This window comes from Maylandia zebra, unplaced genomic scaffold (assembly GCF_041146795.1).
Source record: "Maylandia zebra isolate NMK-2024a unplaced genomic scaffold, Mzebra_GT3a scaffold02, whole genome shotgun sequence".
NCBI classification, from domain to species: Eukaryota; Metazoa; Chordata; class Actinopteri; order Cichliformes; family Cichlidae; genus Maylandia; species Maylandia zebra.
The window spans coordinates 2231064-2252144 of NW_027490032.1; the positions used below are offsets into that span (position 1 = coordinate 2231064).

At 41.5% G+C, this 21081-nt stretch overlaps 2 protein-coding genes across 5 annotated transcripts; one reads left to right on the forward strand and one right to left on the reverse strand.

Moving 5' to 3' along the window:
* Positions 1 to 1103: 1103 nt before the first annotated feature.
* LOC143415698 (hepatitis A virus cellular receptor 2 homolog) lies at positions 1104 to 20927 on the reverse strand. Of its 3 annotated transcripts, XM_076881082.1 has the most exons (5): positions 20767 to 20927; positions 20076 to 20132; positions 16145 to 16225; positions 14607 to 14963; positions 1104 to 2583 (listed from the first exon to the last, which is right to left on the reverse strand). In XM_076881082.1, exons 3-5 carry the CDS (start codon positions 16212 to 16214, stop codon positions 2390 to 2392), a joined length of 621 nt encoding a protein of 206 aa, XP_076737197.1. In that variant the 5' UTR covers positions 16215 to 16225; positions 20076 to 20132; positions 20767 to 20927; the 3' UTR covers positions 1104 to 2389. The 3 variants fall into 3 exon arrangements, 2 of the variants coding, with proteins under 2 accessions (XP_076737197.1, XP_076737198.1); XM_076881083.1 differs by lacking the exons at positions 20076 to 20132; positions 20767 to 20927 and adding an exon at positions 16428 to 16482; XR_013096130.1 differs by lacking the exons at positions 14607 to 14963; positions 16145 to 16225; positions 20076 to 20132; positions 20767 to 20927 and adding exons at positions 2719 to 3036; positions 3636 to 3816.
* On the forward strand, positions 3582 to 6506 carry LOC106676533 (uncharacterized). Of its 2 annotated transcripts, none has more exons than XR_013096129.1 (4): positions 3582 to 3596; positions 4807 to 4862; positions 4966 to 5325; positions 6122 to 6504. XR_013096129.1 is itself a non-coding variant. In XM_076881081.1 (4 exons), exons 1-4 carry the CDS (start codon positions 4064 to 4066, stop codon positions 6346 to 6348), a joined length of 648 nt encoding a protein of 215 aa, XP_076737196.1. In that variant the 5' UTR covers positions 4042 to 4063; the 3' UTR covers positions 6349 to 6506. The 2 variants fall into 2 exon arrangements, 1 of the variants encoding a protein (XP_076737196.1); XM_076881081.1 differs by lacking the exon at positions 3582 to 3596 and adding an exon at positions 4042 to 4068 and having other exon boundaries at positions 6122 to 6506.
* Positions 20928 to 21081: the final 154 nt, after the last annotated feature.

Consider the following 21081-nt stretch of genomic DNA (forward strand, 5'->3'; position numbering starts at 1 on the left):
CTGCTGTAAATTCCCTCGGTAGCCAGAATGGCCGGCACTTAACCATCAGGTACTCCAGGTCCGGTGAGCAGAAGGATTTGACCGGGTGCACGTTCGCATAATCACACCAGCTGTTGTTGATCATGAAACTGCTTTTCCCAGTAAGCTCCTGTGACCTGTCCGCGCGGTGCACAGAGAACCCCGGCAGTTGTATTGCGGAGTCCGGTACCTTGTCCGATAGCCAGGTTTCTGTGAGGCAGATCACGCAGCAGTCCCGCATCTCTCGCTGGAATGAGATCCGTGCCCGAAGCTCGCACAGCTTGTTCTCCAGAGACTGCACATTAGCCAGTAATAAACTGGGTAATGGTGGTCTGTAAGTGCGCCGTCTCAGTCGAACCAGAACGCCAGATCTTCTCCCTCTGCGTCGGCATTTGCGGCCTCCAGGGACAGAGAACAAAGGCGTCTCAGGTGAGATGAATGGGGGGTCTGCAAATGGAGCGTCCGTGTTGCAAAACTTGAACTCCGGAAAGTTATAAGAAAGACCGTCTTTTATGTCCAGTAAGGTTTGTCGGTCATACACAAGGAGACAAGTGCTGCTCGTGAAAAAATAAAGGAAAAGTAAAATTAAACACAGAAGAAAGCCGTTGCTTGGGGGAGCTCGCGACGAGGCTGCCATACTCGGCGCCATCTTGGCCACACCTGCTGTCAACTCAATGTGTAGAAACATCAGGTTACATGTAAGGTCACAGCATAGATTTCCCACTGAAGCTTAAACTGGGAATGAGAAGTGAACCATCTTAATATTGCAGTAAAACCAGGGTTAACCCTGAAGTTACCTGGATGAGACTAAATCCTGGTTCACAGTGCAGACCTCTGATCACTGATGATGGAGAAGAAAAACAAATCAGGCAGAATGTAAAACATTTGCTCTGCAGGACTGAGGTCTTTGTTATCACCACCGGGTGCCTCACAGCAACAAGGTCCTGGGTTTGAATCCAGCACGAATTTTACCCAAAACACAACATGTTTGTCATGTATATTCGTTCACAGGGCAAGTTTTAAAATTGCATTTTGTGATTTTTTTTTGCAATGTGCTTGGTGTATAAATGCCTCAAGTCCTAATCTTATTATATCACTCAAAACTTTATTTGCATAGCACTTCTCACACAGTAAGGAAGCCACTCAAAATGATGTACACATTAAAAGCAGAAAAAATACACATACATCAAGTTCACTACACCCTCTCATCACCCCTCCATCCCCACTCACATACCTGGACATCAGACACTCATCATACAGAAACACTGGAGATTAAAAAGAAATGATAAATAACAGAACAAGGCTACTACATGAAAAGTGAATAAACAAAGAAAATAGTAAATACATCAAAAGTAAAATGAAATAAAGTAATAAAGTGCAGCATGATAAATAAAAGATGGTCAACAGTCTCCTGTCCTGAGGGCTCTGAAGTGCTCGTAGCATAAAAGTAAATCTGAAAGATGAGAAGGTCCTGAAACACTGAGTGTTAAAAACAAGTAAAAGGATCTTAAAGACGACTCTGACTGCAGAGACGATAACATTGGTGTAATTAAGGCTGTGGACTTGATTTTTAAAGCAGCTGCAGTGACAAGTGTTTCTTTGAAAAACTAAAAACATGAGCACTGCAGTAAGCAACCCTGCAGGAGATGAAAGGAGGAGTCAGTGTCTCCACATCCTGAGTGAGTTGGCGGAAGTTTGCTGCCATCCAGGATTTAATATGTAAGATGCAGATAGATCTGACTGGCTCTGTGTCATCAGGAGACACAACAACATCATCAGTGTAATCGTGTGTACTCATTCTGTCTCCTGATGACATCACAGCCTGTAAATGTTAAAATCACTGGTCCCAGATCTGACCCTGTGGAACGCCATAGCTCAGTTTGTAGCTCCTGGATGAAGATTCATCAACACGTACAAAGAATCCTCCATCTGTGCAATTTAATCCAGTTAGAAACTCCGAGAGTATCAATCACTGTCTCTAAACGTCTGCAGTGATCCACAGGATCAAAGCACTGACATCAAGAGGAACCAACACAGATCAAAGAGTTTCTCTGACAGTTTGCTTTACATAAATATTTAACCGCAAGCAAATAACCAAAACTTATCAGATGGTGTGGAGCTGTCACCATCTGGGTAATGAAATGTAACTCAAACAGCTTCTGATATTAAACTAAAATAGTCCACACAGCAGCTCAGACCTGAACACATTCAGTGTGAAACACACTGGTTTATATTCTGTTTGTTCTCCTCGTGATGTTACCCTCATACAACTATCTATCTATGCGTTTAAATATGTCATTTTTATAGTTAAACGTTTTTAACTAGTTTAATGTATTCTCTCTCTCTCTCTCTTGTTCCATGGTGCTTTGCTTCAGACCATTTCCTTCTTTGCTTCTTCATCAGGAGGATGAAGAGGAGGATCTTTCTTGTGTTTTTTAGAGATCACAACTGCAAAAACAAGAATGATCACAGCAAGTAATAAAACAGAAGCCATCAGTCGACCATGATGACTTCTACCAACTCCATCTTCCTCCTCTCCATCCTCTGTGTGTCCTCCTGGCTGACCTGCAGGTGAGAAACAGGTGTGAGGTGTCAGCTGATCATGTCACACATCATCAACAACATCTTTAGAAACAAACATCAACAACCAGGAAGCAGCTTCCCTTCTGATCACACACACACTCAACTCTACTCACTCACCTGGAGGATCAACAACACTCAGGCTGATGATGCTGATGGGTTTCCACGAGCGTGTTTCTCTCATGAAGACACGACACTAATCGTCACATCCTTCAGAATCAGAGACACGTCTCCATCCTTCATCTGTCTGTCCTGCAGATCCACCCGGTTCTTAAAAGATGGATGCTGGTGATCTGGAATAAACTGCTTGTCTCGGTACAAAAGAACATATTCTGGCTGCAGGTCAGCTCTGCGCCACTCTACTACTATGTTGTTATTTGGAGCTCGACTTGTCAGATTGACGTTCTGTCCAGATGCAGCTGTGATGTTTTTTGTGGCCTGAAAGAAAAACAACACAGAGCAGCAGCCAATCAGAGTGAGGCAGAGCTTATGAACTAGACAAGAGAGAAGTGTACACACTGGGTGCAGCACATCAGGCTACATGGCCCACCAGACAGCTTAAACACACACACACACACATTGCCTGTTCTTATTGTCTTTCATGCTGCTCTGTTGTATGTTAATTTCCCCTTGGAGATAAATAAAGTCTTTCTGATTCTGATATGAAACAAACACACCAACATACACACACATACCTGCATATACAATGTCTTGAAAAAGTTTTCATACCCCTATAACCCTTCCACATTTTGTTGCCTTACAACCGCAAACTTAAATGAGGTTGTAAGGGAGGATGAGTAATGCAGTTATAAACTGTTTCTTTTACAGCAGACTCTTCTCTTCACAGCTTCATTATACAAACTGTTATGTAAACGTGTGTGAGTACATCTAAAAACTAACATCCACTTTCTCACACGACAGAAGAGGTTTGTTGACAGGAGACCTGCGTCCTCTCTGTGAGCAGCTGAAACTAAAGCAGCTCGAACATCTAACAGCGGGTAAGAAATAGATCGATATGATTTTAAAATAAAACTCACCCGCACAGGTAAAGCCCACGAGGGAGACAGACAGTAAAGTCCAGCAGAGCCACGGAGATGTTACAGCAAACATGTTTCATGACGCTAATGAAGCACACTCAGACTGCACGAACGGGTTTATGTTGGAAGACTGGAGGCAACATGTTGACACGCCTGTTATCTTGCCTTAGATTTGATAAGGCTGCTGTCAATCACTCACTAGCTCGCTGACACTGGCTGACACTTGAGGAGACCATCCCCCGGAAGTGTGGTAACTAACACTTCCGGGTTTAATTTTGATTTTGACTGTTTTGGCGGTACGCAGGTAACGGAGTTTATAAAAGTTTATTTTGTTATTAGCAGCCCCCCTTCTGCTCCTTTACGTTGGTTGCCAACCGCCGTTAAACACAAAGAAGAAGAAGCACCCCCCTATACCACAAGGTATAGTTATGATGTAAATAAGTATATGTTTAAATATTTTGGGTGAAAGATCTTTGTTTGCATTTGTTAAGTTTGTGAAGTTATTTTAGGTTGTAAACGTTTATGGTTGTGTTGTAAGATTTTAAATTGCACCGCTGTTTTTCTCTCTCTCGGCTATTACAGTGAGATTGAGGGTTTCTTGCCATTAAACCTAAAGATCAATTTGTAAAGTGTTGTTTCAAACGTATGTAATTAAAATTTTACAGCAGTGAAATTTAACTCTGTTTCAAATACTGAGCTTCGGGAAACATTAAAAGTGCTTTTATTTCCGTTTCTATATTTAAATATTGTTTTGATGCATTTTCAGTCATCCAGGTAAGTAAATCTCCAAAAGTTGATTCTGTTCATCTGGACGTAGCGTTTTGTGGGAGAAACGTTTCGTCACTCATCCAAGTGACTTCTTCAGTCTCAGCTGACGGCAGGTTTCCCCGATCTTATAAACAGGACATTTGCATAATGACTGTAACCAGCTCAGTGAAGGAACAATGGGCTGGGAGGTCAGTTCCTTAATCTTACTGTACTCATGGCCATTGAGTGGGTTTTGGTCAGTGGTTGTTGATCAATGGTCATGAGAATTTGCATAATTAAGATTAAGGAAAATCTAAATTTGACTTTGATGTTCCTGCAGGTTCTCATCTGCCTGTTTTTGTTCCTGTTGTAACTGAACTTTGACCTCATGTGTTCATGACTCTTCACCTCTTTCTCCACACAGGGAGAAGATGATCTGCAGGATCTCGCTGGTCCTCATCCTCACCTCGTGTGTCTCTGGTTAGTTACAGTTCACTTCATGAACTCCAAATTAAAACCACAACAACAGGTTTGTTCCAGTTCTCAGAGTGTCTGCTCCTCTCTCTCTCTGTCTCCTCAACAGGATCATTTGTAGTGAATGTGACTCAGACCTCCTGTCAGGCAGAGGAGAACCACAACATCACACTGGAGTGGACGTTCACAGTAGAAACAGGCAGATCCCCCACATATCTAAACATCTACTGTGAACTGATAACTGATGATAAACTCTCAGTTCTGTATCATGTCCACAATGGTGCTGAAGTCTCAGAGTCTCAGGATGAAAAGTTTTCAGGACGAGTTCAGGGTGACAAAGACGCCCTCAGAGAAGGACGAATCAGACTCCAGCTGTGCAGACTCAGGACTGAGGACTCTGGTCAATACAAGTGTCAAGTAAACACAGATTATGGTCTCAGCTCTGCGAGCTGCAGACTCAACGTCACTGGTAAGTTTTAACAAGTCAAAACTGAACAATCACTTTTATATTTATGGTCTGTTAAACTTTTATTTGCCATGTTTATGATTTATGACTGAAAAACATGATGTGTTGTGTGATATTATTCTGTTATTATATGTTACCTTATATATGTAATCAAAGTAGTTGAAGGATGATACTGCTGTAGATCATATTATACCCTTTAATATAGAGTGTGTGATCTGTATGTAGTTTAGTTCTCATTATACTTTTGAGTTAAAAGAACATATTCACTGATTAGTTTATTAGATAAGTGTGCATCACTCTGTATCCTTGATCTGCTGTGAATGTATTACATGCTTAATTGTTGAATCATGAAGAGAAAGGTTGTAAGCAGGAGACTCTGTGTCTAAGACAGGGGAGATAGACAGACCACATTCCACACCCCCACCTTACAGAAAGCAGAGGAACAACTGCTGAGGTCATAACTTAGGCGCCGTAAGAGAGAAAGAATGTTAATGTTTGGTCTTTTACGACTAGGTGGGGGCCACTAGAGACTATAAAAAGCTGAGCAACCCGTCACCATTTTGAGACTTGCTGTGACCCTCTTCAGGCATGTCTCCCCATCATGATGGTCCTTATGCTCTTAAGTGTTGAATTGTATGGAAATAAATGATTGTTGATTGAGCATAAATACACCGAGTATTGTCCTTCCTTCAGCCCAAAGATTCAAAGAATTGGGAGATTTCAACAGTTGTTCATGTCAAACATCCTGATGGTTCTTATTTTATTTCTGCACAAGTAAATATGTTAATGTCTTTTACAGCAGCTGCTGATCAACTCACATCCCAGAGACCAACTTCACCACCACAAGAAGAGAGAAAGGACTGGAAGATTATTGTAATTGGCCTGACAGCAGCAGCATTATTCGCTCTGATTGTGTGCACTTTACTTTGTGTCGTGCTTAGAAAAGTGCCAAATTTCTGTACAGCTGTCAAGTTTCATGAACTCTCAGGGACAAAGTCACTAAACCAAGATACGTCCTGCCTTTGACGTCTACTTGATCTAGTTGATACGAACTCTGTAAATGAACTGGTTCTATATGTTGCTTTCATACACTATTCAACTTACCTCATTCACACAAATTCACAAAAACATTTTTTGTATGTTTTTCTATGCAAGTCATTTTTGTATAACACAAATAGATCGAAATATATGTAGATATTAATAATCTATATTTTACAAATCGCATCTTCAAAAACATTGGCAAACTTTCTAAAACTGTAATAAAAACTAAAATCTGTTATTTGGTCATTCACTTCAACTTTGATTTAACAAGAAAATTAACAGAGAAACATTTTCAGTGTTTTCAATAACAAACTCATTTCTATTTGATAAAACATTTAAAAATCTATCAACGCAGTTGGGACAGAGGTAAATTTAACACTGGGTCATTTCACCTTTTCTTTTAATTTCACATCTTAATCTTTCTAAAAGTGAAGAAACTGGTTTTTACAATTTTATAAGTAAAATTCTTTCCTGATTCTTCTCTTCATGAGGGGATGGGAGCAAATGTAGCTCCTGTTTAAGCCAAAATCAGTAGTGCCTTCACATATGTGCAAATCTCTGTGTCTCCTTGCTTTATTCCTGCTGAACGATTGTCAGGGAACAAACAGTCTCTTCATGTCTGATAAAAAGATGGCTGCTGAGTAATAAAGTGAATTCCTTTCTGCTAATTTCAAGACCCAAAGATTTAATATCTGCTCTCTAAAGATGACTTGTTGACTTTTTGTACAGTTTAATAATTGATCTTGCATCAGCCCTGTTGAAGAAAGCTCAGCAGCGCCTCCATTTCATGAGGGTTCAGAGATGGAACAGGCTGCAGACTGACCTACTAGTGTCCTTCTATCGTGCCACAATCCAGAGTGTGCTGGTGCACGCCATCCCTGTGCGGTACGCTGATTGTACAACAGCCAATAAGAAGAGACTCTAGAGGGTCATCAAAACTGCAGAGAAGGTGATCGGCTGTCCGCTCTCCTCCCTGGACTCCATTTCCAGCTCTAGATGTCTCTCCAGATCCAGGGCGATTATGAAAGAGCACCTTCATCCTAACCACCACCCATTCAACATCCTGCCCTCTGGAAAAGGGTTCAGATCCATCAGGTGCAAAACCAACAGACTAAAGAGCAGCTTCTTCCTGTGGGCTGTCAGAACAATTAATGCAAATTAAGAGTGTGAGCAGATCTCTCCCATACAATCATACAAGCAATATGTTGCTGCTTTCTTGCTTTTGTGCAATATTTTGTTCTTCTGTTCAATACTTCGGCAGATGTCCAATCTCCATAGGCCCCTCCATTCTTAGTTATTATTTATTGTATTTTACTACAGTGAAATACTATATACTATATATATAGTTTTTCCTTTTAGGTCTGATGATTGTCCTGTGAGCAGCTGTGGCTCAGGAGGGTCGTCTACTGATTAGATCAGGACAGCAGTTTGATTCCTGACACCTTTAATCTGCAAGGACAAGAAACGGAACTGTGAGTTGGACCTGATGGATCCACCTGAGTGTGAAAGTGTGACTGTCAGGTTAAACACACTTAGATAAAGGCACATGAGAGTCAGTCTTGTAGTAAGAAAGTGCTTACACAGTAAAAAAAAAAATGGCTGCCGGTCCATGTAAGACTTGATGTTGTACGAGGCTGCACTCTAAGGTTAAGCATTACATACTGCGAATGGATCTTGAAGAACTTATCCATGCCTTTGTTATTTCAAAATTAGACTACTGCAACTCCCTTTACCTGGGCCTCCAGTCCTCCCTTCTTCATAAACTACAACTTGTCCAAAATGCAGCGGCGCGCCTTTTAGCTGGTACTACAAGGTTTGATTCTATTACCCCGATCCTTGCTGCCCATCAAAAATCGGACTGATTTTAAGATTTTATTGCTTACATTCAAAATCGTAAATAATATTGCTATTTAACTGAACTTCTCAGCCTGTATACTCCTAGGAGAGCACTTTGATAATCAAGTCAAATGCTCTTGCTGCAACCTAGGTCATGGCTGAAACCCGGAGGTGATCGTTGTCAGGGTTATATTTTTGGGTTGTCATTTATACTTAGAAACATATAATACTGTTTGGTTTGGCAGTTGGGAAGCTCATCTGTAAATGGGAGGTTGCTCTCGCTATCCTGGTCGTTGTGTCCTTGGGCAAGACACTTCGCCTACCACCTACTGGTGTTGGCCAGAGGGGCCAAAGGTGCGATATGGCAGCCTCGCTTCTGTCAGTCTGCCCCAGGGCAGCTGTGGCTACAACTGTAGCTGCCTCCACCAGTGTGTGAATGTGAGAGTGAATGAATAGTGGCATTGTAAAGCGCTTTGAGGGTCTTGAAAAGCGCTATATAAATGCAATCCATTATTATTATCATTATCATATATGCTTAGAGGTATATAATCTATTGCATATTGATAGAATGTCTCAGGGCAGCACGGTCTTTACTGTTGTCGCACAGCAAGAAGGTCCTGAGTTCAATTCCACCATCAAGCCGGGGTCTTTCTGTGTGGAGTTTGCATGTTCTCACCATGTTTGCGGGGGTTCTTCCCGGCTTCCTCCCACAGTCCAATGACATGCAGTGGGGGATAGGTTAATTGATTAATCTAAATTGCCCATAGGTGTGAATCTGTGAGTGCAAATGGTTGTCTATGTCTCTGTGCATCTCGCCCTATGACAGCTGGGATAGGCTCCAGCGACCCAGGAAAGGATAGGCGGAAGTGAATGGATGGATGTATAGAATGTCTCATCCTTAGTAGTTGTTCACAGACACACACACACACACACTCACACACACACACACACTGGTACTCTTTGTTCGCATATATGCCTGTGTCCAGTGCTTTGCTAGTTGCAGTAGAATTGTCTCGGCTGTTCCAGCAATAGGTTTGTGCCTAGATAAACCTTACAACCGTGCCATTGCTGCACGTATTACCAGAGCCTGTTCTTTAAGAAAGAAACACTTGTGAACTTCTAAATCCTTCTTGCTTGTTGTCTCATTTGTTGTGTGCTGGTCTGTTACATTTTCTAAAACTACACTACACACTACTTTACATTCAGAATGAATGAGTGCACACATGTAATGAAAACAAAATCCATTAAATCATTTTTGTCATCTCCAGTCTTTTCCTTGTGCAGTAATACAAGGAACGATTTGCTGTCAGCTCATTTTAATCTGATGTGTTTGAAAGTTTAGTGATGACATCCTGTCTGATGGCACTTTGTTTACAGGCAGCGTTTTAATCACTATTTTAAAGACACTGTGTATGAATGTAACAGCTCAGTGCTGTCTGACAGCATTAGCATTGTTAGTTACCTTAAACAGGCTGAATCCACCGCTGCACTGTGAGGATAAAGACTCTGTGTCGCTCTACTGTCACTTCTTATTCTTCATATGTCACAGCTGAAGATTTTACAAGTGTGAATAACACGCCACGTGCAGAAACAACAGCCTGTACTCTGCAGCGCAACAAGAAACCAGAGCCTAAAGTAACTCTGGTGACGCGCTTTCTCTCTAACCAATCAGAGAGCTCCTTACATCACTGCATAGCTCACATTCCTCCGTCAGGTTGTTTCTACTGGAACATCCTCAGCAGAACCAATGAAAGGAAAGTAAACTGCAAAGTAAATTTTTATTGATAACATAAAAATATGATCCCTAATTTGATTTTGAAGTTTACTTATTTTTAAAACTACATTAAAAAACATTTTGAAAATCCTGAAAAATATCAGAATTTTACTTTTTTGAATGGGGTTTTTAGTGAGTTATTGTTTTCCACCTTTTTCATTTGAAAGCAGTGCTCCACATTTCACATTTTTTGGATGTGAGTTGTTTCAAACTGTAGACACAGATCTGTCTGTTGAATTGAATCGTTCAATACTCGAGAATCACTTTACTGACTAATGAATCATGATTCACAAGCCCAACGGACTCACTGACTCATCCCTGTTGCTGTTAGCAGCAATGTATCTAGCTTATAATTAAAATTGTGGAGAAAAAACACAACATCCAGTATCTTAACAAAAAATTTCTGCTCTGAACTGGAAGAAAAAACCCTGAGTAGAAGCTCACATCAAGAAAATAGCTCCTCCGTTCACAGTAGCATCGCTCTGCTAACATGCTAACAACACATTTGAGCTACTCACCCCCTCCCTCCTGTGCTGAATCATAGGTCGTGTCCAAATTCATGGGCTGCATCCTCCTGAGGCTGCATTTGTAGACCGATTACGTCACAGCGACGCGCCGAAGGCTGTCCAAATTCATAGACTCCTCCGAATGCAGCCGACAAATGCGTCCTCCTTTTCCCTGAATTTGAAGGATGGGTCGGGTGTGTCCTTCGTGGCCCACCATATCCCAGAATTCATAGCGCGGCACAGCCAAGCTCCAGTTTCCGGCTAATGGCGGCCGCTACTATAGAGCGAACGAATGCTCCCTGTCACTACCCGATCCGTACCGGAAACCCGATCGGTACCCCGCATGCGCGAAAGGTTTCTACTTCCGGTCGTAGTGTTTTACGATAGTTACAGCCCAGAGTATCTGTTAAGATGTTAAGAATAACAAGTATATCTTAAAATCTTTGCAATAATGAAGCATTTCAGTACAATGTAGACAAAAACGAAAAATAAAAAGATAGTTACGGATCAGGACTCCCCGATCCTTACTGCGCATGTGTAAAGTCTGACCGTACAAATCGAGTCTACCCGATCCGTACCGCGCATGTGCAGATGTTTTCTTCTTCTTCTGTTCGTTTAATGGCAGTGTACTCCCCAGTGTACGAGGATACCGCCATCTGCTGACCGAGCGAATAAACCCTATTATAAACTGAATTAGCGTCATTACAAACGTGTGTTAAATCTGATTTAGCGATAGTCGAGTGTGTTTATGCTTGTCTGTGAGGAGAGGATTGTTGGAATAGTGATGATGATGTGCGCTATCACTGTCAATTGCCAGTAAACACTTAATCTGGCTGATGAATCTACACGTGAGATATTACAAAGTCTGCATTATTAACTCTGTAATTAGGCGCCATTCTTCTTATTTTACGGCGCTGTTGCTCAATCGGGGGACGCTCTCTGTTGAGGAGAAAAGCATGAATTTCTTTGTATACGGATTATCCATTGTTTAAATGTCCCAGGCAGTCGAAAAGGAGGCAGAGCTGTTGAGAAATGCTAGGAGCTAACTGGGCGCTAACCGCATCATTCAAATATATTGAATGTCGCAATGTTGGCAAAGAGAGGAAGTGACGTAAGATTTGCGCATGCGGGGTACCGATCGGGCTTCCGGTACGGATCGGGTAGTGACACTCACTCACTCACCCCCTCCCTCCTGGCTCACAGCTTCTTATTCTTCTTGGTTGGCAACCAATGTTAAGGCGCATTACCGCCCCCTGGCGCACATTTCAGTGGACATTTAGATGAGAAAATATATATTTAACACATTTAAGGAGAATACTAATAAAAAAAAATAAACAAAATAAATGTTTATTAAGCAATTTTGATAGGAAATTGCTTAATTTTAGAAATGTTTTTGCTCTTTTTTGCTCTATAAAATAGTTGGGGGTTTTTTTTTTTTAGAATCATTCATCTTAGCAGTAGGATATACATGAAAAGAGAAACAAATTAAGTTTGAGTGAAAATGTACTTTTTTTTTAACTCTCTGGTCAACTGACTCAGTGAATCAAATGACTCAAAAATCCGATTCACTTTGGTGAGTGACTCATTAAAACTCCATTCAGTAAAAAGAATCAAATTTACCATCACTACTGTAGTGTAGCTCACACCTGAACATAGTCCTTGTTCTAAGCCAGGCTCTTCCTTCCTGGCTCTGCTCTTCTCATTGAATCAAAGTAAGAAACTCCACGAGGACAGACTGCAGTTTTCTCATCTTTGCTCAGATCCAAAATCCAAACAAATCAAATCCACTGCAGGCTGCAACTGTCAGATTAACAGAATCCAGACTGTCCTTTAAACTCTGAAAACCTTGACAAATGATCACAAGTCATTATGTTGTTATCATGTTTTGCTGGGCGACCTTTAGAGTGAATTGTTGTTGTTTTTTTCACAACAGTCCTCTCACATTCAAACTCTAAGCTTAATTCTATGAGTCAGGCCAAGCACAAGCCATGTTTGTACAGTCCTTGCCTTCCACTTTGACCTAACAGTTTTTGCATGAAATGTAACTAGTGTTACATTTCAGACAGACAGAGTCAGGAAATCATTGTTTTAAATCCCTGAATTACAAAAGGGATCAACATTCTTTCCCAGTTCAGCTACTAAAGTTTCAACAAATCTGTTCTTTATCAATTATAATAAATTATTTGTAGACGTTTTGTTATCTGCAGCAACAACCTGATGTTTTTATGCTGTAAATGTTCTCTTTGAATAGTAAAAAAAATCCATATGTGATTTATTTTGCCTGCATTTTGCGTTTTACCGTGCAGACAGTGATCCTGCAGAGACATTAGTTATGGATGACATCGTCACTAAAGAGAAGCTTACAGTAAAAGACGCTGCTCTTCTTTTAGATGATAAATCTGTTTTCAGACGACTGTTTCCAGCTGCTGCTCTCTAACTGGTCCACACAGCAGCTCAGACCTGACATATTCACTGTAAACACACTGGTTTATATTCTGTTTGTTCTCCTCATGATGTTACCCTCATACAACCACACTTTGATGAGTGTTCAAAGGAAACAGGAAACACTGTAAAGTCCTGTTGTGCTGCTCAGAGAGTCACGGTCATCAGGCTGGAGCAGCTGAGCCAATCCTGTGATAAGCAGCTGCTGGTTAACCAACCAGAGAAAGTGGAGTTAGATCCAGTTTACACATCTGCTCAGTGAGGTTTGTTTGAGTCCAGCTCAAATTATTCAGCTTCAGTTCAAGATTATTCATGAAGCACCAGAAAACAACAACCATCTGAAGGCTCTTTTATAAAAAAAAAAACATTATAAACAGAAAATCCCTGAAAACTGCATGAAATGAGTCAACAGGTCAGAAAGTTTCTGATAAAAACAGATTTATTGTTACAGAAAGAAAACTAAACAAGATTCCTGCTCATAGAAATAAATATATTACATACAGTGTGCAATAATAAAGTAAAAAAGTGTGCAGTGCTTAAAGCTAAATATAATAAACATTAGAAGCTTCTGTGATATAAACATGAGTGTTTTATGTGTTTAAAGTGAAGCAGCAGGTAGTTTGATATTAGCTCAGCAGGAGGTCGAGAGCAGGAAGTAGCAGCTACAGCTCACAGTATAAAGACAAGTTTAGTCTGATAAACTAAACTACTTATGAAGACTTCAGCTGGTGTTCATGAAGGTCGATGAGCGAGTGAGGAGCTAAAGGCTCAACTTTAACTTTGGGACAGTTTTCTACTTCTTAAAAACTATTATTATTGGTCATTCAAGATGGCGCCGTGGATGGCAGCCTCGGTACTGCGCTCTCTCGCACTTTTCTTGTTTCTGTTTATTATGTACATTCTGTAGTATTCATTCCACCTCATTTCATTTCTGTATTTTATGTATATAAGTTTAGATGAGTTATTTATAGTTGGTTTACACAGCTTTGTGTATGTATGTGTATGCATGTGTAGTGTATATATAGACGCACATAGTGTGTGTGTGTGTGTGTGCGTGCGTGCGTGTGTGTGTGTGTGTGTGTGTGATTTACATTGCTGTGCTTGAGAGCCACCATCTACCAGAACCAAATTCCTTGTATGTGTCTGCATACTTGGCCAATAAACACGATTCTGATTCTGATTATTAAAACTATTATTATAACCTGACATTTTCAAATGTCTTTACCCTGAATGCTCAGTGTCACCTTGGAGAAGCTGGAAGAGAAGCAAGAGACTCAGATGAGGAAAAAAAAGAAGCTCTGACACATTTCAAACAGGCTGCTGTTCAGCTCGAGGAGGCTGGTAGGAATCCTTATTCTGTTGTTGTTTATGTTTTCTGTAGATCAAAAAACCAACAACAGCAGCAACAAGAAGCACAGCGCAAATAGACAGACCAACGATCAGTCCAACAGACCCTCCTGTCTGACCTGCAGGTGAGAAACAGGTGTGAGGTGTCAGCTGTCAGGTAGGTGATGAGTGAAGAACAGAACAGAATCCATTTCCTCTTCAAACTGCTGTCAGACATTATCTACTGCACTCTGATCACATCACTCAGACCAGCTGCTTTCTACAAAGTCTCATCAACAACATCTTTAGAAACAAACATCAACAACCAGGAAGCAGCTTCACCTCTTTTCACCACTCACCTGGAGAAACATTTAACCTGATGGTGGTGATTGGCTTAGTCTTCAGATGAGCTCTCTTCCTGTGGTTTGCTCCTCTCACGAAGACACGACACTTATATGTTCCATTATCAGCAGTCGTCACATTCTTCAGAATCAAAGACATGTCTCCATCCTTCATCTGTCTGTCCTGCAGATCCACCCGGTTCTTAAAAGAAGGATGCTGGTTGTCTGGAACAAACTGCTCATCCCGGTACAGGAGGACATAATCTGGCTCCAGATCAGCTCTGCTCCACTCTAGAACAACAATGATGTTGTTGTTTGGAGCTCGACATGTCAGAGTGACGTTCTGTCCAGACTCAGCTGTGATCGTCTTCTGGTCTGAAAGAGGAAACAACACAGAGCAGAGAGGTTAAAGGTCAAAGTTTAAACTCTTGACTGGTACAGCAGCCAATCAGGAAGATGATCAGAGACTACTGTGCTCTGGTTGATGATGGTTGAACCTTAAACCTGAGCCACAGTTCCCTCACTGCTCTTTTCGAGCAGCAGACTCACTCTGTGTTTACTAATTAGAGCCAAAAATAATTCACTTTAATCACATTTATAAGAGTGTAGGCAGAGAGTTGCTTACCATAACTATACAAACTGATTAATTACATTTAAGACACGTCCTTAATGCTAATATGTGTCCACTATTTTCACCTGAGGGGAATTTTATCCACATTAGAGCTGCAAACTTCTGGGAATAACAAATCTATATCTATATATCTATATCTAATCTATATCAACAACTAGCATTCACAGTCTGCTGGAGCTGTGAGTGTGTGGAAAAAGATAAATGTACTTACAGTCATTATAAAATGACTGTAAGTGCCTTCAGAATCATGTGACAACCCCTTGGCTTTGCTGTTCCACTTGAACGACGTATTGTTGTTGCCGTTAGCAATTAGCCTATAGTTCATTCAAAAGGCGCGATGGGTGCTTCGACATACGAAAGACCCCCAGGAACGTATTAATTTTGTAAGTCGGGGTACTATAAAGGTGGACAGCTTCTTTGACTTATTGCTACTCCTGCATCAAGCACAGCTGTAGGAACTTACATGTATTAAAGACGATTTGAAAATAAGTTATTACACTTTAAATAAGTAAATGTCACAAAAAAAAAATCACAATTTAACTTTATCTCATCAGTGAGTCTCATTGGCCCAACAGCACATGCGCACAAACCTGTCTTTATTATCATCATTATCAAGATTATTGGTACTATTTTTGTTACCTCTTGGTCATTCTTTACAATTCTCACATAATATGTGTGTGAGATAAATACGGGAAAAGTTGCTATGTCAACATCCCATGAAATATTCCTGCTCACCAACAACTATTCAGTACTTCCCTCTGTCCCTCCTTCTATCAGCAGACCAAAAAGTGCTATAAGGGGGGAACATGGTGTAAATGAGCTTTTTAATTATTTTGAATTTAATAATCTAAATTGTATATATATAAGTGACAATGAAAGCAATTCAGTTCCCAGTAGTAGACACAGTGATACCTGCTGGTCTCACCTGCATATTCAGCCGGTGAAAAGCAGACGAGCAGAATCCAGCAGAATATCACAGATTTGCAAGTATCCATCTCAGGTTGTCCTGCAGATCCCAAATTCAGAGTGTTACATAGTTTAAAAGAGAAGCTGAGTCGACTGAAAATACACAAGATGTTTATGTTACCAAAGCTTCTGATATGATCCACAAACATAAACTAAGATTTACAAATGTGTATGTCTAACAGTGAATAGTGATTATTTACCCTCCAAAATGTTTATGTTCAGCAAATGTGTGAAGGAATTACCTGATATGACAGGATATCACATGTTAGATGAGAGCACAAAGTGCTAACAGTAGCATAAATGTGGGCATGTGACGTGATCTCTATGGGGCACCGTTTGTAAAGTGAAACATCCTGAAATTAACGGCAACATTTTTCCACATTTAACTGAAAGCCCTACAAAAACATTTTTTCGGGGCAGTTTTTACAACATTTCATATTTAAAACACAATTTTAAATGTTAAATCTAAATATTAAATGTTAAATCTAAATATTATATTTAAATCTAAATGCTAAATCTTAAATCTAAATGTCATATTTAAATTTAAATATTAAATGTAAATGTTACAGGAAACTAAATATTTAGCTAACATGAAAATTTATTGTACGGATCAACGGAAATACCAAAATAAAAGCTTTACTAAATCCTCCGGTGCAAAAGTGTGCTGGTAGTGGTCAGATTGTGTCTGCTCTCCCCTGATGGTCACTTCTCACCGTCATGAGCTGCTTCACTTCTGCACATCCAGCGATTTGGCTGAAAACATCGGAGGGTCCGTTCTCTTTCAAACACTCGTTTCGGTGTCTCACTATGGGGAACGCTCTAGGTCAGCTAGGTCATACTAGCTCACCATAGCTACCCAACCGAGAGAAGAAAAAAGATCAGCGTCAGCTGTCCAGCCATTCCAAGCTAGCTACACCAAACTTCCTTAATATGGCAGACTGCAAACCGCTGCCCAGAATTTGCCCCTGCGGTTGCAAAATCTCAGGTTCAGATACACATGACGCTTGTGTGATGTGCCTCGGGCTGCAACACGCCCAAGTGGCTATTTCCACACTGGGTTCATGTGAACACACCCTAAAAAGCCTTTGCTGAAGGTTAGCCCGTCAGGCTAGCCTGTCAAAGAAGGACCCAAAGCTATCTCAAATCAGCCCACCAATGAGGCACCCTGAGTCAGCCACACCAGGCACCAGCTGTGGGGATGAGATGGATATTGTCCTCCCACTGGTGGACGATGCCGAGATCAGCTGCGAAGCTATGTTATCGGATTCCATTCAGGTTCATGACGAGCTACTCAGGGAAACCTCTGAGGGAGCGTCGGAACATCTCATCTCAGACGAGGATGACAACGTTTTCTTTGCCCCCTCTGTTTGGAATTCTGCGACACAAGGGCCCGACTGTGATAACCCCGGCACATAGTCCCGCGGCATAGAGTTATTTGATGTTGCAAAATGGGCAGCTGAAAAGCTGGCAATCCCATGGCCCACTGTGACAATGGAGAACTCCACATCACGATACGAGGGTAAAAGGCTCCCCAAAGCACAGCGCACTACTAAGCAGGTACTACCGCTTTTCCCTGAATGCGTGGACGAGGTCACATGCTGCTGGGCAAAGCAGCAGCATGTGACGGGGTTTCGTCACCCAACCCCGTGCAGGGAGCAGCGGCGTTTGACTGCGCTGGAATGAAAGAGAAGGGCATCTACCAAATTCCCACAGTGGAGAATCTGGTTGCATCTCATCTCCACCCAAACTAGAAACTTTCCATGTCATCTGGTCCATCCCTTCGCCCCTTCGCTCCTGCTAGCCTACTTGGCGGAGCTCCAGGACCAGACTGCTGCAAACTCGGATGCTAGCAAGCCGTGGGAAGAGCTGGCCGTCGTTACGGACCAGTGTCTCCACCTCACTAGAGCAGCAGTACAAGCGGCGGGCAGAGCTCTCAGCATCATTGTCCTACAGGAGAGGGCAAGATGGTTGAACTGGCATTCTGGATGAAAGCATTGACCCCGCTGGCCTTTTTGGGACCGTCTCTTTCATAGGAATAACTCTAAACTCCACCTTGTACAGAGTGACTCTCTCTGTGGACAGAATTTAAAAAATGCACACATGCCGGCATTTTTCAGGTGGGAAGATATCTCCCATTCAGAAGACTTCTGCAGATGCTGGGATTAATGGCGTCTTCACTAGCGGTCATTCCACTTGGCAGACTGCATATGAGGGAGTTTCAGCCATGGGTAGCATCACTGAGACTGAATCGAAAGCACCATATTCACCGCCATATCAGAGTCACAGCAGACTGTGCTGTGGCACTCCACTGTTGGAGAAACAGTTCACTCCACTGTTGGAGAAATCCCAGATTTCTCACTCAGGGGGTGTCACTGGGGGCTGTCACAGCCAGAAAGGTGGTGACCACGCACGCGAGTCTCACGGGCTGGGGTGCCACAGCGGCAACTGGGGGTGCTCACATAAACTGGCTAGAATTGCTAGTAGCATTTCTAGCACTGAGACACTTTCTTCCCATTAAAGAAACTGCCATGTTCTGATCAGAACAGACAACACCACTGTTGTGGCGTACATCAACAGACAGAGCGGGATACGGTCCCTTCCTTTGCACATGCTGGCTCGCAGACTGATCATGTGGAGCAGGCAGCATCACTCTGTTGTCATTGAGCGATATTCACATTCCAGGAGCTCTGAACTTGAGAGCAGACTTAATGTCCAAGGGGAACCGCAGTACGGGGACTGGACCCTGCACCCACATGTGGTGACCCAAATCTGGACCCGCTTTGGCCAGTCACAGGTCAACCTGTTTGCCTCAATGGAGAACGCTCAGTGTCCACTGTATTTCTCCCCGAGGGACCAGGAGGCTCTGCTAGAGGTAGATGCATTAGCTCACAATTGGCCACATGCTCTGCTTTATGCGTTTCCTCCACTGGCCTTAATTTCTCCCACTCTAACCAGAGTGACGAGGTCCCATTGGTTAGCGGAGATTATGCCCCTCTTGTGGAGCGAACCTTGGCTTCTCCCTATCTGACGAGACCTAGTCTCCCAGGCCAGGGTATGAATCTGAGTATGGCAGGACTCCCCTTCTGGTGGATGATGCCAAGGTCAGCTGTGAAGCTATGTTATCTATGCAGCTAAATCACTGGACATGCTTGTAGGCAAGAAGTGAAGCAGCTCATGGTGGTGACAAGTGACGGGGAGAGCAGACACAACCTGACCACGTTTAACATTTAGATTTAAAATTTAATATTTAGATTTCACATTTAAAATTGTGTTTTAAATATGAAAAGTTACAAATACTTTACTAAATGTTGTAAAAATGACTAAAAAAAACATTTTTTGTAGGTTTTTGAGCTAAATGTGGAAAACATTTTCAGTTAATTTCAGCATATCTCACTTTACAAACAGCGCCCCATAGATCTCTGCGTCTTGGGCAGTTAAAAATAGTACACATATTTTTAGACATGTGTGCTCACAGGAAGCAAAATGAGGATCAGACTTGTGAAACAGACAGTAAATTGTGTGTAAATTACTTAGAAATCAGTACAATGGTTTTGCTTGTGGTCAAATTGATTTGAATTTTGAAACACTGCATAGATTGAAACATATATTTATGAGTCAGAAGTTACACATCTGAGGTAAAGTCTGTAGTGAGTTCAGCACACCCAGAGTATCTTACCCCAACACTGTTGTTCAGAATAAGCAGTCACACAAAGCTCAACTTGTTTAGTTTAACCAGGGTTTACTGAGTAAGTAAAGTTAAAATATATGTTGTGTATTTTATACAAAATCAGCAGCGTGAGAGAAAAAGCTAAACTACAGTATTGTTGATCTCCAATCTGATTAAGTTACCGTGGTGATTTACCCCAGCAGTACAGAGACCCTGAAGTTACCTGGATCAGATGAAATCCTGGTTGGTAGCACAGCCTCAGGACTCACTGATCCTCCTGCTGGATGGTGATCAGGTTGAGATTGTAAAAACATAACTGTTAACAGACGTATTTTAACGTTGTTCACATGTAAACAAACACTTTAATCAGACTGCCTTTGCAAAGTGAGAACTATGGGTCAATGAAATAATTGAATGCATGTTGTTCTTTTGTTTGTTTCTTTAAATGGGAAATAATCTAGTTAAGACATGTGAACAGACAACCCACAAAAACACACACAGACACACACTAGTATTAGCAGAGCCTGTTCTTTAAGAAAGAAAAACTTGTGAGCTTCTAAATTCTTCTCATTTGTTGTCATGTTTGTTGTGTGCTGGTCTGATACAATTTCCTAAAACTACACAGGTCATTTACTTTACATTCAGAATGAAAGTGTGCACTCGTGTAATGAAAACAAAATTCATTAAATCATTATTGTCATCTCCAGTCTTCCCCTTGTGCAGTAATACAAGGAACGATTCACTGTCAGCTCAGTTTAATCTCAAGTGTTTGAAAGATTAGTGTCTGATGACACTTTGCTTACAGACAGGATTTTAATCACTATTTTAAAGGCTGTGGGCTGCAGCCATTGCTCGAACACTGTGTGTGCATGCAACAGGCCTCAGTGTCTGACAGCATTAGCATTGTTAGTTACCTTAAACAGGCTGAATCCACCGCTGCACTGTGAGGATAAGGGCTCTGTGTCGCTCCAGTGTCACTTCTTATTCTTTACAAGGATAAATAACAAGTGATGGGCAGGAACAAGACGCACACAGCAAAAAGGAACCAGAGACTTTATGACAGGTTTCTGCTGGAATGGCCAGTGACTCAGCAGAACCAGTAAAATGAAAGTAAACTGCAAAGACAGAAGGAGTAAAGAAATTTTCATTGCAAAGATAAAAAAAATATGATCCCAAATTTGATTTTGAATCATTTCATTCACGATGGTTTGTTTTTGTTTGTTTGTTTG

Bases quoted from the DNA above. Each gene is read 5' to 3' on its own strand.
- LOC106676533 (XM_076881081.1), top strand. The intron at 4,863-4,965 runs GTTAGTTACAGT...TCTCCTCAACAG, and splicing joins CCTCACCTCGTGTGTCTCTG to GATCATTTGTAGTGAATGTG. The intron at 5,326-6,121 runs GTAAGTTTTAAC...TGTCTTTTACAG, and splicing joins CTGCAGACTCAACGTCACTG to CAGCTGCTGATCAACTCACA.
- LOC143415698 (XM_076881082.1), bottom strand. From the start codon at position 16,214: ATGGATACTTGCAAATCTGTGATATTCTGCTGGATTCTGCTCGTCTGC. The intron at 14,964-16,144 runs GTGAGACCAGCA...TTCCTCTTTCAG, and splicing joins TTCACCGGCTGAATATGCAG to ACCAGAAGACGATCACAGCT. The intron at 2,584-14,606 runs GTGAGTGGTGAA...TCTCACCTGCAG, and splicing joins CAGGTTAAATGTTTCTCCAG to GTCAGCCAGGAGGACACACA.